The sequence below is a fragment of the Apus apus genome, chromosome 1 (assembly GCF_020740795.1).
Source record: "Apus apus isolate bApuApu2 chromosome 1, bApuApu2.pri.cur, whole genome shotgun sequence".
Lineage (NCBI taxonomy): Eukaryota > Metazoa > Chordata > Aves > Apodiformes > Apodidae > Apus > Apus apus.
The window spans coordinates 53,382,468-53,396,890 of NC_067282.1; the positions used below are offsets into that span (position 1 = coordinate 53,382,468).

The window sequence follows — 14,423 nt, forward strand, 5'->3', positions numbered from 1 at the left end:
AATTGCCACATCGTTCAACAACTATTTCAATACAATTAGTTCCTATTCTTCAGTTATGACCAGGTAAGAACATATAGTAAAAAGTGTAGTTCAGTATTTACCTTAAGTAGCTTGTTGCTTGTAAGAAAGTCAGCAGATGGCTTTAAAATTGTTGTCATAGACTTTGTCAGTTCTTCATGTACCGTCTTATATTCAGAAGCAACGTAGGGTTCAGCTTTATAAGCATACTTGGGGAGGAAAACCAGAATATAATATGAAACTATGACATAGTATGAAACAACTCATGCAACTAACTTTAAATATACTCTTCTTAAGAGAAATAAAGAAAAAAAACATTTTATTTACTTTTACCTACCTTGACATAAGACCTGAGGTAGCTATCCAAGCCTTCTTCATGACACTGAGCAACAATATGGATAATAACCCTAAACAGAAGTTGGAAACCAAGTAAGCCTAAAAAGAAAGCTATGATTGCAATACCAAAAATGCTACTCAGTTACAGATCTATGTGATAACACAGTCATCACTTCAAATTCTTTACCTTGTCACGTTGACTGCAACTTCCTCTTGAGTTGCTCTAGTGAGAACTCTAAACAACTGGTTTAGGACAGTCGGCAGGAAAGCTATCATCACATGGCCTTCCATAGCATGAAGGCTCTAGAAGAAAGCAGTAATACTGTCACACCCTTGAAACAATGGCATTTAAAGCACAGGTTCTGAAACCATAAAGTTTACTGCAAGTCTACACACTGCTTGCCCAATTTGGTGTTAACTATCTGAAATACAACTGCACAAAATGAAATGGAGAATAGTTTCCAACACAAATATTTGGTAATATTTTTTACATTAAGGTAAATTACAGATATAAAATAGGTTTTATTATAGAAGTAGTTATTTGTACTTCTTCCACTGAAATGCACGCTAGACAATGTTTTGTTGAAAAGACACGTACACCCCAGCAAGCTGACAATTAGAACCTGGCATACTTTGCCATTTCATCCACTAATGCAGATGTTTAGCAAACAGAAGTTCCATGAAAACATATAGATTGTTTACCTGTGGCAAGTGAAATACTAGTTATACTAGCACGAAAAAAACAGAACGAACTAAAGTCCCTGAGTATGTAATCCTGGACATTGGAGACTGAATTACTAACCACTCGTGATATGCTTTTGTGTTCCATCTCATACAAAAGGTATTACAGACATAACCAACCTGACATAAAAGGCAGTGCATGGAATTTCATCCTACATTATTTTATGCCACAAAATTTCCTGGAGTTAAAGGGAGTTTGACAAAAAATAAAGACTGTATTTGCTGAACATGCATACGGATAACACATTTCAAACATTTCCACTTGGTGTTAAGCAGCTGTCTTGTCTTAGAATGTTTGTCTGTATGTACATTCACACTATTCAGGATTCAAACAGTGATTTTTCGATTTTTCTTGAAAAAAAACAGTCATTTGCTACAGCACCTTTTCAATAAGCCTTGAAGTTCAGAACATTGAGTAAACACGCAAATGAACTTCAGCTGACATTGCTGTCCAGGACACAGACATGTTTTGGTGAAGGTGCCACTTTAAGTAGGACTCTGAAGTAAACTCATAACGCAACTTCTGATGCCTTTGAGTATTCAATTACAATGAGACTGCCAGAAGTAGCTGTGCACTCTGGTCTCTCAGGCCGCAACGAAGGTAACTACAAGCAGATACCTCAACTTATGAGATGCCAAATGATGAAACATGAAAGAAAGCATGCAAGCATCTTGAGTCAGGTGAATCTCAGAAAACCCTTCATTAGAAATGTAAGATGGTGCTTACGCAAAATCCTGCTAGGGAAGGCAAGAGCAGAAAGAAGAGAGAATGGGAGAACATTTGTTGGGTTTGGTAAGGTAACCCAAGATGTTCTACACACTGATTTCATGGAGAAAAGTAAATCTTAAGTATTTAAATGTTTAATTGTCATTATAGCATAGATATGACTGTAGGAAACTGGCACCAGCAAACACTGATCTTTAAAGAACATTTAGCACTCGGGCTGGCCACATCTGGCACAGGTAAGTACAGGCTGACACCGAAGACAAGTTCTCAATACACAAGCAAAATTAAAAGTATCTGGGTCCCTGGGAGGCCTGCTAGACAGGAATTTGGCCCAATGGAATGGAGAACAGACACATAAGATAACTTTTGTTTTCTGTTACCACAAAGCCAGACAATAAAGTCAGTATGATGTGTTATCGTAGTGGTGCGGAACACATTCATACCCCGAGTTGAGTGTTCTGGTGCTTGAGGACAAGCAAAAGTTTCAAAAGAGGCTCAGTGGTTGCATTGTTCTATTCCAGGGATTTTGGAAAGAGTCTTGCCCCTGAACCTAATGATTTTGCTAATGTGAAATTAATATCAACATAAATACAGTGTTTAATCAAAGGAATAAGTTACCCAAATATATTACAGCATATGTGATCATATATAACTCAAGTAAATTATGTGATTAGGGAGTGATCTGAGAAAGTATTCTTTTGAGCTTTCCCTATAATAATACTTTAATATCAGATGGTCACTTTGTTCGACCACACTAACAACAGTTGTGAATATCTATGCTGGTTTTGGCTGGGATAGAGCTCATTTTCTTCCTAGTAGCTAGTATGGGCCTATGGTTTTGATTTGTGCTGAAAACAGTGTTGATAACGCAGAGATGTTTTGGTTATTGCTGGGAAGTGCTTGCACAGCATCAAGGCTGTTTCTGCCTCTCACAACACCTGACCAGTGAGCAGGCTGGGGTGCACAAGGAGCTGGGAGGGGACACAGTAGGGACAGCTGACCCCAACTGGCCAAAGGGATATTCCAGACCATGTGAGGTTATTACGCCCAGCATATAAACCTGGGGAAAGGAGAGGAGAAGAAGGGATATTCAGAGTGATGGCGTTTGTCTTCCCAAGTCACCATTACATGTGATGGAGCCTGGCTTTCCTGGAGATAGCCAAGCCCCTGCCTGCTGATGGGAAGTAATTAATTCCTTGTTTTGCTTTGCTTGCATATGCAGCTTTACCTGTTAAACTGTCTTTCTCTCAAACCATGGGTTTTCTCACTTTTAACCCTTCTGATTCTCTCCCCCATCCCATCAGGGGGAAAAGGAGCAAGAAGCTGTGTGGGACTTAGCTGCCAGCTGGGGTTAAACCAAAAACAGTATCAGGCCTTTGATTCCAGCCAACAGTCAGTTTTCACAGTCAGCAGGCAGCAAGATAAATCTGAAACTGGCATACTAGTCCCTGTGAGAGATTTTTATTATATCGGATTCAAGTGGAACTCTGCTAAATGTAAGAAACAGAAGGATTTCTCGAAGTATTGTGAATCTTGATTAATTCAACAGGTCTATAAATAAATACTATAATCTGCTATTTGCTGCCATTTTATACCTTAAGATATTTTACAAGATCGGTTCCTAGTGCACGAGCTCCAGACTCTGTTTTCTGACAGTACTGAAAAAAATTATGCAAGTGCTGGTCCTGTCAAAGAAAAAAAAACAAATTAACAACAACAAAGAATTAACAACAAAGAAAAACAAATTAAACAATATCTAACATTATATCCACAATGCAAAACAGAACACTTAAAAAATATTTATATAGAGAAATCCAGATACATGTCCATAGACTCAATTTTCAAAAGTAACCAAAGTGCACTATTCTGAAGACTAATTCCACATGATCTTTTTAACCCACACAAGAAATTTCCAGTGATTTTTGAATGCTTATTACACAAAACACCACCTATATTTGCTTGAAACCAACTGACATGCAGAAAATAGCATACTTAATGCTAGTTATCCCAGTCGATCATAGTATCTATTTTATGAGCAGCTGTAACAGGACTCATTGCTTTGTAGATACACAGAATCACAGAATGGTAGGGGTTGGAAGAGACCTGTGCAGATCAAGTCCGACCCCCCTGCCAGAGCAGGACCACCACAGAGAATAGCTGCCAGAGAACTCCAACCTCTCATCTAATGTGAAAATTCAGACTGGAATGGATGGCAACGTTAGACTAACGGTTCACATTTTGAACAGCTTCCATTGAAGATCTGCTGTTTTTCACAGCTGATGTGAGAGATACCACACAGTGCCCAAGAGACAAACAGGAAGAGAACAGCATATTGACTTGAAGAATCTTCCCAATTCCTGTATTTACATACAGCAAGCATACATTACTCCTAAAACCTTCTCTAATTTAATTTAACAACTCACCTGTGTATACACAGTTGACACCAGATGAGTGGATACTTTTAACAGTTGTTTGCCTCCATCTACCCACTTAATTTCAGGACCAGAATGCTGCACATACAAGCAAAGAAAAATAATGTAGCAGTATACCAGAGTAAAACAATTTGTTTATAGTACCACAAACATCACCTTTTTTTTTTTTAAAAAAAAAAAAACAGGTTGAAGAAATGTGTGCAATGAATAAAGTCATACAATAATGAAAATTATGCAGGTAATATTACCAAAAGGATTTATGAAGCTTAAAATATGTTTTAAAAGTCCCACAATAGCTTCCTCACTGGCTAACAAAATTGCTTTTCTGTATGTCACAGATTTAATGGTTCCCCTACAACTCCACAAAGAAACTTTTGTTTAGAGAAAAACACCTTCCAGTTTTTCTGAGAAAAATAACACCAGAATTTCCACAGATACTGACACCCTTTAAACCTTAACAAAGGTCACTGACAGGTAGCAGCCAGTGCTTCCTTCCCATCCCATTTCCAAAGAACTGAGAACGGGAATGCTCAGCTGTTTACCCTGACAATCAGTTAAGGGGGAGATTTTACTGCTAGAGCTACAACTACTCATATTGGTCCTAATCTTCTACCCCAGGGGCATGAGCAGAGACAAACGGCAGAAGCATAAAGAGTACACCTACAATGTGAAAAGATGAAATATGTGAGGGAGACAATGGCTGGAAAGCTTACAGCAGAGTTTAAAATTGGTAGTGGTAGAACAGGAGGAAAGCAACGTATCCTGCTGTTGGTTTTAGGCCTCTTCCTCCAAAATGTGTCAATTTTGTCTCTGCATTTCATTCTCTTAGTCAAATCCTCTATCACATTTTACAATTTGTGTCCTCTTCAGTATAATTTTTATTCCTACAATTTTGCAAGCTTTCTGCTTTGGAAAATACAACCATAAATTTTACTAGTGAAGGATAAAGATCACAAAAATCAAGATGTGATAATAAGACTTTTTCAGGAATAAAGGACTTACTGAAAGAAGACAGCATGAAATGCTAAAAAAAAATTTAGTAGACGACTTCAGATTATTTACATATCTTCATCATCTCAGAAGTTTAACATACTTCAAGATTACTGTAACTTCTAGTTAATTATTACTACAAAAATGAAACAAACATTTCCTAAGTACATCAGCTAAATAATAACAGAACTACTTAACAATTTAAATGAATAAACGATATTAGGGCAGGTTAATTCAAATTCTTGTAAAAGTCAGAATTTAGTCATAAGCTTTATCTCCCATTTCTGTTTGGGTTTGTTTGTTTCCTCTAAGTCAGATGTCTACCTTTTGCAAATCACTCCATTTCAACTATAAAAGAAAAGAAATGCTACTAGAAAATTACTTAAAGCTTATCAGACTGGGGAATTACAACCAAACCTTCTCTCTACTGTTTTTTTTTTAATGTTAGAAAAATTTTACATAACATACCTTTCCAACTCCCACTTCTTGGTAACTAAGATAGCCTGAGGGAAGATTTGCTGACACTGGGATGTATTGCTCATTGGTCACCACTCTTCCATCTTTTATTAAAGGAAGCCAAGAATATCCAACTATGGAAGATGAAAGATAAGTAATTTAAATTATGAGTCTTTACATAAACCTTTACAAAAGTTTTACTGTACACTTCTGATATGTAATTAATAAGAAAGTATTAGTGTAAGAGCCAAATTATTTGAACTAAAACAGAAACAATTTAAAAGGCAAATAAATTGTTACTGAGTTTCCAAAAAAACCATACATTTGATAGAAATTCTAATAAAACACTTGAAAAATTTAAATTAAAATAAATACTTAAGGACATCTTTCAGTCAGCATAAAGTCATTAGAAAACATTATATGGATCAAGTCAACAAAATCACAGGTTACCAGTTAAGCATACTTCATAAATTCTCACCAATAGTTACTGCAAGGAAAACATGAATGTACAAACCTTGTGTTTCAACAACATCTTTCTTCTTTGTACTCCCTTTGCTTGAATTATCACAGCTGACATGGTAGAAGGTGAACAACAAATGGTGTTTTTCATGTAACTGAGTGGGCAATTCTATTTTAATCTGAAAGGCAAAGAATCACAACATTTGTGTAAGTCTTCACCTAGAGCAATGATGTGCCTTACTGGTTTCACGCTGACTTAAAAGCAATTCCAGGTTATACGTTATTTGAAGCAAGATCGATAACCCCCTCCCCAACTTAGAAAAAATGTACTTGCAGTCAAACTGGGAGTCTGATTTAACTGAAATAATAATCAAGAACTTTGCAACCCTGAAATCTTTTCTTGTATTTTTGAAACTTAAATAATACCTAAACCAGTAAAAGTTGCTCAGAAAGCTTACCTCATCATAAAACTCTGGGTTTTGATGGTGATGCAGAACAGCAGCAAATGCGCTCCTAGTAAATACTGGTCCACCTGGCCTACCATAGATACACTAATAATGGGAAAAAGGAAAAAAAAGAATGAGCATAACCCTGTGATTCTTTTTCACTCTCAGCTTAGAATATGTTTCACTTAGAATTTGAGAATTTTCACTTATGTTTAACTTGATTCCTTTGCACAGACAGAAGATGACACATAGTCTGCCTGCTGTGCACTAGAACTGACAATGTGATTTGACCTCAGGATTCCAATACATTTTTCTGCTTCTTTTTTTCCAGGCAACTCTTACACTCTGTGATAGCTCATAAATAAGAGCTTGGCTCTGCAGCTGATCTAAAATTTTACTGTTTTAAAGAAGCCCTCCTATGCAGTATGCACAAGCCACTACTTTTGTTAGCAATGAGCTTATTCTTGGATTTTTTGTTAATATAAAGAAATTAAATAGGCTCTGAGTGTGTTCTTTAGTAATCTTTTACATCAAAAAACAAGCAGGTAATCTAGAAGTTATGAAGTTACTGTTCTGCCAAATGCAAAAGGAGGACAGAAAGCTGCCATCCTAGAATAGATAAATTAATCAAGTATTACCGTGTTACTTAGCTAACTGTTCACTATATTATCAATCATAAAAAAGACTAACCTTCAAAGGCAAAGAATCCTCTTCATCTGAATCCTTGAACTCAATGCATACTGCAATATTTCTAGCCTAAAGCAGTGTTTAAAAACAAAAAATCAAACAATTGTAAGGATCTTCACAGAAATATAATATGTAAACAATCTTAACCAATCCAGAGAAAGAATGTACAGTTTTCCTGTACTCACCTTTGCAAAAGACTTCTGACTGTCATATTTCAAGTACTTGGGATAAACATAAAGATGATTGTTGTAGATGGTGAAAGGCTGAGTGTGTTTTGGTATACAAGGAACAAATTCCTCTATTTCAAACGTTATTAGTGTCTTGGTACTGTTTTCAAACTGTTTCATGGGAATGTAGGATGAGTTAACATAATCTGAAAATACATCAAAAACCAATAAAAAACTGAAGAGAAAGATCCTGAATGTCCATTTAATGGCATTTATTAACACTTACTTGGAAAATCTGGTGACACATTATCAATTGTAACATCCAGATTTCCTAAAATAACAGGAAGTTTGGCCATCTTTTCAGGTCTACAGGAAGGAAAAAAAACAAGACCTCAAAGTCAGGCTCAACACAAAACTATTAGATGCCAGAGATAATAGGAAACAGAGGCAAAAGTAATATCCTGAAATAGGAGTACGAGATGAAAGGTGGTTTGGGGATGGATGGCTGATTTGGTCTTTTTATCTAGATTCATAGTTTTCTTCTCCTTTAAATTCTCAAAAAAAAAAAAAAAAAAAAATTGTGCCAATCACAAGTATTGAAAAGGTTAAGAAAACACTTGGTTTTCTTTAAATCAACATTTAAAAATTTGTTAAAGATGGGTTTTGTTTGCCATGCGACACTCACTATCCTCTGCAGGAAAGAGAGGACCTATAAGTGTGTGTTTTAAATCTCAATGGCCAGTGATAAGCATTTAAGGTAATAGACTAAACCTGGAGAGGGGAAGAGCAATAGGGGAGAGAAACTAGTAAGCTAACAAAACAAATCTACTCACTAATTTTTTTCATCCAATTAGCAACTTGCTAAAATTGAATTAAGATATCTATAATGTACCTCATCTCCTTATCAGATCTGATGAGCAAGAATAATTATAGCCCAAGCCTTTTGCAATTAGCAAATTAATACAACTGCAGCTAACTGAACCATAACAGAAGTGGAAATGCCTTTGCAATGCAGCAAAGATGGTTCTATTATTTTATATCCTATTTAACAATAACGGGGATTAAAACTAGTTTATTAGTAGGGTCAGATGAGAGAAGGAGATTCTTAAGACTGACACACAAACTGACACAGTCTTTAAAACTGTAAAAAAGCATGACCACTATTCTGGTATTTAGGCATCCTGAGCCAGATGCACTCTCAAGAAAGGTGGACTGCATACTAGTTTGAATACTTTTCCCGGAGAGGTAGCATTCTCTGTTCAAGGTCAGTGAACATGTGATTTATGCTCATACTCATTTTCCACTGAGACCCAGAATAGTGTATTGTGCAAGCCTAACTCCTAACACAGAGCTACTTCAGTAGATGATGGTTACTGCAGGTTAGACATGGCATAACTCTCCTGCAAAGGAAAGATTTGCAGGAGCTTGTCTGAAGACCTTGGTTGTATTTATACAACTTTGATATTTGAAGTGAACAACAAATACATTTATCAAAAGATTAGATGCTGCAGTTCAAAACCTTAACAAAAAATCACAGGACCTGGGTGTGGAGAGGGGAGGGATAGGGTGTGGTTGGTTGGTTTGTTTTTTCAAGTGGGGAAATTAGACTTACTTCCTGAAATCTGCTAACAATTTCAGCATGTCTTCATTTGAAAGTTTATTACTGTCTTGTCTGAAGAGAGGAGAAAATCTTGCATTTTTGTCCAGAGTTCCTGAGGCATCTTTAAACAGTGTCCTGAAAATGAAATCTTGCTTTCAGCAGAGTTTATGAAAATGTTTGACTTCACTTCAGGAAATTTCTTTACTACAAATTAGAGCATACTGCACCATGCCTCATATTAAGCATTTTATACTTTTGTCACTGTAGGTGAGTTTTAACATATAAATAGCTCATCCTAACAACACAAGTGTGAACCATTTCACTCTGATAAAAAAATACATACAATAGAAAAGGTTTGGCAGTATTAAATGGTTTGAATAACAGTATCATGAAAGTTTATAACGTTTTTCTTACTGTAGAGCTGAAATGTAACCTTGTTGTCAGAAACCTTTGGTTAATTGAAAGTAAAACAAGAAGTAATTTAAATAGCACATTAAGTTTTACAAGAACTGAGATGTAGAAAATAATGTTAAAGAAAAGTTAGGAAAAAGTACAGATTGACAAGATCTGTCCTTACCTAGCTGCCCAGGCAAAAGGCATTCTATATTGACCTAGCCTCTGGCATGCCTGCTTTGCATTCTTCAGAACTTTCTGTGCAATCTGCAAGGGACATAAGGAATAGTCACATTTTAAAAGCTACATTTTTTTGCACTGACAATGCACAAGAAAAAACCCCGTATTAACACTGATAGGACTTGGAAAATCTTCTAAAGAAGATTAATCCTAAGTATGTGAGCTGAAGACAAATTAAAGTTACCTCTTAAAAAATCATTTCAGGTTAAGCAGGGCCTGCTGATCTCACAGCATTTCATGAGTGAAAACACAAACCCATCTACACCCCAAATAATACATATTTAATTCAGAAAAAAAATTATTATAGACAAAACACATATGAAAGCTAGAGCAAAAATTCAACTTGTTTTTTATGACAAAATTGTGATGCCAGGTAAAAACCTTTTTCTCCCACTTGCTCCCCTATTCACCTACTCTACGTACCAGAACACATCACTGCAGAGTAAATAGTAAAATACTCTGCAATACTTGCATTACAAGTACACAGAGTTGTATGAAGATCATATGGAAAATCCTATCTGTGGACTTTGCAACACTGTTTTCATTAAAACTTAAAAGTTAACAGAACCAAAAATTTAAAGTGTACAAACAATTCCAGTAAATTGAACCAACATGTATAACTATCAGATCTAGAAACCTACTAGTTTGAGATGTTCAATTCTGAGCTGAACCACTTAGAATCACTGAATAAAAGCTGGAAAAGACCTTCAAGATCATCAAGTCAAACCATCCACCCTACAACCCCTAACCATTAAACGATTTCTTGAAACAACATGTCTACCCATTTTTTAACACCACCAGGGACGGTGCCTCCACCACCTCCCTGAAATAAAGCAGAAATTCCTGACAGAACAGTGGACTTCTCTTTTCCAGAAACCAGCTTCTCGTATGTGCCTACACAGAGCAAAATTATTTGCCAGAGCCAGAAAAAGAGAGTAAACCTGCCTGAATATTATCCCTGATCTATGCTGTTGACATTATGAAGAGCTGTCCCTACTAGTGTGCTGCTTGGCCCAACTCTCCATTATCCTTCCCTGTAAAGGGGGAAATGGCACTCAGAAGCACAGAAACTTGCTAAGTAATCATCATTAATTAACTATAATAAATGTTTCAGAGGAGAACAAGTGATATCTTGGCTATAGAATTTACTGCTCCCATTTTCCTTTTTTGTTGTCCAGAGAAGTAACTTCAGAAGGAACTGGAACTTGCTCATTGCACTGACTCACACAGAGGCCTATATAGCTGGTTGAGTTCTGATTTCAAATGAATAGTCTATTCCCAGAGAACAAGAAAATATTCAAACTAAGTGTTCAATTGTATAAGATTATAAGGAAACAAATATCAGAAATACATAGCATAAGTTATTATAACCATGAATATTCCTACTGACTACTCCTGCAGCTCAGGGCAACACAAGTCTTGCACTGAGCATGAGACTGAAGAACACTGGAGCTTACTTAACCTTCCCATGTGGCTCATGCCCAAGACCACTGAAATCAGTTACTCTGTGCAGGTTTGTTTTAACTCAGTACCAGACAGCATAAACTTCAAAATCAGACTCCTAAAATACAAAGCTGCTGTTTTCCAATCATAGCTGAAAAAAAATATCAAGTATTCCTGGAAAAGCAAATCAGTATTCTGATCTATATTAAGACCAAGTGAAAAATACAGTTTTTTTAATATGTAGCTTAGCCAGCATTAAATCAGTAGGAAAGATCACTGCTTCTCTGCAGAGACTGAAAGTTAACCCTTCCTTCTTCCTATTCACTGTCTGAAAACAGAAGGAATATCAACAGTTAACTGACATTGCCTGCAAAAAGCTTCTAGTATCCCAGTACATTGTAAATCAACAAAATGAAAATCCTATTTCTTCAGGGACAGACAAGACGCAGCAACTGGCAAAGTTTCTTGTAAATATGTTTCCAAAACATTAAAATGTTTTGTCATCCTGGACTCCTACAAACTTAAGATATTTCAATGGTTTATTTCCAAAAGCAATTTGGAGTGCTATCAAATCTGCAAAGCATTTCCTACATAAAAACACAGGCTTATTATAGATTATGTCACAATTATAAAAAAGCTGTGTTAATGTTTCCCAGTAACATGTTAAGACTATCTAAAACATCTCAATAATACTACTAGTAGTAACTACAACTTACTAAATAAAATCATCCAGTTATTGGAATTTCCTGTAAAAAAAAACTAAGTTTCTGACGGATATTTATTACTTTCAAATCAACCTGTTTTACCTCAGTATTTTTCCATGCCATACATGAAGATAACATACCTTTGAAGAATCTGAACTTTTCATATATGGTTCAGCACAATGCGTAATACTTCCCTGTAATACTTTTTCTATTCTAGCCACGAGGAAAATGTCAGTATGAGGACACGTAACTGAGAATATTCCCTAGAAATAAAACAAGATTAATATAAAAGGCAAATGCACACACATTTTACATCACGTAACAGAAAGCCATCCTAAGCTTGTAAGAAAACTCTCTATTTTTATGCAAAATCCTACTAATTCTTCACAGAACCACCAAAGAATTCTGGTTGGAAAAGACCTTTAAGATCAAGTCTACCCGTAACTTAACTCTACCAACCATTAATCTAACTCTACCAAGACCAGTGCTTAAATCATGATCACATCACATGTCTTTTAAACACCTTCAGGGGTGGCAATTCAACCACCTCCCTGGGAAGCCTATTCCAGAGTTTAATCACCCTTTCAGTGAAGAAGTTTATCCTAATAACCAATCTAAACCTTCCCCTGGCAGAACTTGAGCCCATTTTCTCTTGTCCTGTTTTTGTCACTAGGGAGAATAAACTGACCCCCCCACCTGGCTACAACCTCCTTTCAGGCAGTTGTAGAGAGCGATAAGGGCTCCCCTCAGCCTCCTTTCCTCCAGGCTAGGCAGCCCCAGTTCTCTTAGCCAGCTTTGTTCCCTTTCTTTGGACACACTCCGGCACCTCAATGTCTTTCTTATAGTGAGGGGCCCAAAGCTGAACACAGTACTGGATGTGTGGCCTTGCCAGTGCCAAGTACAGAGAGATAATCCCCAACTCCTGGTCACACTATCTCTGACACAAGCCAGGATGCTATTGGCCTTCAACACTCCCAGGTCCTTTACCTGTTTTGGGTATTGTAACACATTTTCATGAATGTCTTGAATCTTGTGTAAGCTGTCACCACTGCCATTCATCATCAGTTGAGAAGCACTGGACAGCATGTGTCTTACTGAGGCATGGTTCAAATCAACATGGAAGTCTGCTGAAATCTTCCGGTTGTTTTTAATGTCAAATAGTGATAATGTGACAAAGAAAGGTTCTACCTAGACATTTAAAAAAAGAATCATTGTTGGCATCTCTATTACTGCAAAAACGTGTATGAAGGGAAGATGAGTAACATTTTTATATGGCCATCACTCTAGATACTGCTGACAAGGTGTAAAACACAGTAGAAGAAAAACTGCATTTTCTACAACAAAAAAATTAGCATCAAAGTTACTTTTTGTAGGATTTAGGATCTCATTTTGAGCTAAAGGAGTAGAAAATAACCCAAAATAAGTTTCTCGATGACAGTAAGGAAATCCTGTCATTAAGAATACTGCCAACAAAATATTAACACATCAATTAAAGTATTAACAGAAAATAATTATTTACATTTGTTGTTGGTCCTTCTTCATTTTCTGCAACGCAGCTTTGCAAGTTAAAAGATAAATCATTACACTTCACAAGAATCTTCTTCCCAAACTTCTCTTCAAATGGCTTTACATCTGGTTCTATACCAGAAAAGTCAAGTTTCTTTAAAAAACAGAAAAGAAAAACTAATGTAAGCTGGTTTTAATCTCAAATGGATAAATACAAAAAAATTAGAATATTTCCTTGTAAAAAAAGTATAACCTGTGCATCTGGATCCAAGGCAAAAAGTTTAACTCTGCTTTCACTTTTCAACTTCATCTCTGCTTCTCTGGTACTCTGTTCAAAATAAGAAAAAAAGTCTATTGCATGAAAGTTGTTTTCAGTTTCATTCCTTTTTCTGTTGTGTTCAGTGCTTCACATGTTTTTAATTCCTGCATTCTTCTCTCCCTAACCAAGCTTTGCAATTTCTTAAGTTTAAATCTGAGTAAAAAGTGAAAGAAAGCTCCTCTCCTCTAAAGGCTCTTCCAGGCCTCAAAACAAATAAACGTACGTCAGCAACATGTAACCTTCCAAGCTGATGGGAAGTATTGTCCATTAGAGCTTCACCTCCTTAAACAATAACTTCCTTAACACTACTTTATGAAAAAACAACAACAAAAAAAATAGTATTTATGTAGGTTAAAGCTCAGAGCTCTCCTGACACTGCAAAATTGTGGGTTTTTTGAGCCCTACTGCCAAATAAGTGGTATTCCTGTGTGGAGATGAAGAAAAACCCAAGCACCTCAGACTTAAAAGTTACTTTGCAGAGCAAGGAGGTACACTGATCCTGCCTGGGATTTGTGGCTACCTACCTATTAACAGAAAAACAAAAGTAAAATGGAACAAACAGAATATGAAAACTGATGGTAGTATGCATAGGTTAGTTCTTTTAAAAATAAAATAAAATGAAGTGTTATTTAAGGAGTATTCTGTGATTTTAAAAGTCACAGGACGTGGCAAATGGATATATGCACACACCAAAATTACCCATGTAGCACAGTTGCCATTCCCAGGGTAGCAGCTGGCTAAACAGAGGCAGACATTACA

At 36.3% G+C, this 14,423-nt stretch overlaps 1 protein-coding gene across 8 annotated transcripts in view; it reads right to left on the reverse strand.

Annotated features, from left to right (window-relative positions):
- DOCK9 (dedicator of cytokinesis 9) overlaps window positions 1–14,423 on the reverse strand; it is a 113,195-nt gene that overhangs the window by 55,180 nt on the left and 43,592 nt on the right. For all 8 annotated transcript variants that reach the window (XM_051619874.1, XM_051619913.1, XM_051619866.1 and 5 more), the window contains exons 10-26: window positions 13,599–13,673; window positions 13,359–13,499; window positions 12,827–13,027; window positions 11,980–12,102; window positions 9,637–9,719; window positions 9,072–9,194; window positions 7,746–7,825; window positions 7,478–7,665; window positions 7,296–7,361; window positions 6,618–6,710; window positions 6,215–6,338; window positions 5,713–5,834; window positions 4,246–4,332; window positions 3,418–3,507; window positions 542–657; window positions 356–425; window positions 102–227 (exon numbers count right to left, since the gene is read on the reverse strand). In XM_051619874.1, the coding sequence (XP_051475834.1) occupies window positions 102–227; window positions 356–425; window positions 542–657; window positions 3,418–3,507; window positions 4,246–4,332; window positions 5,713–5,834; window positions 6,215–6,338; window positions 6,618–6,710; window positions 7,296–7,361; window positions 7,478–7,665; window positions 7,746–7,825; window positions 9,072–9,194; window positions 9,637–9,719; window positions 11,980–12,102; window positions 12,827–13,027; window positions 13,359–13,499; window positions 13,599–13,673 (1,908 nt within the window). The remainder of the gene's footprint in view (window positions 1–101; window positions 228–355; window positions 426–541; window positions 658–3,417; window positions 3,508–4,245; window positions 4,333–5,712; window positions 5,835–6,214; window positions 6,339–6,617; window positions 6,711–7,295; window positions 7,362–7,477; window positions 7,666–7,745; window positions 7,826–9,071; window positions 9,195–9,636; window positions 9,720–11,979; window positions 12,103–12,826; window positions 13,028–13,358; window positions 13,500–13,598; window positions 13,674–14,423) is intronic.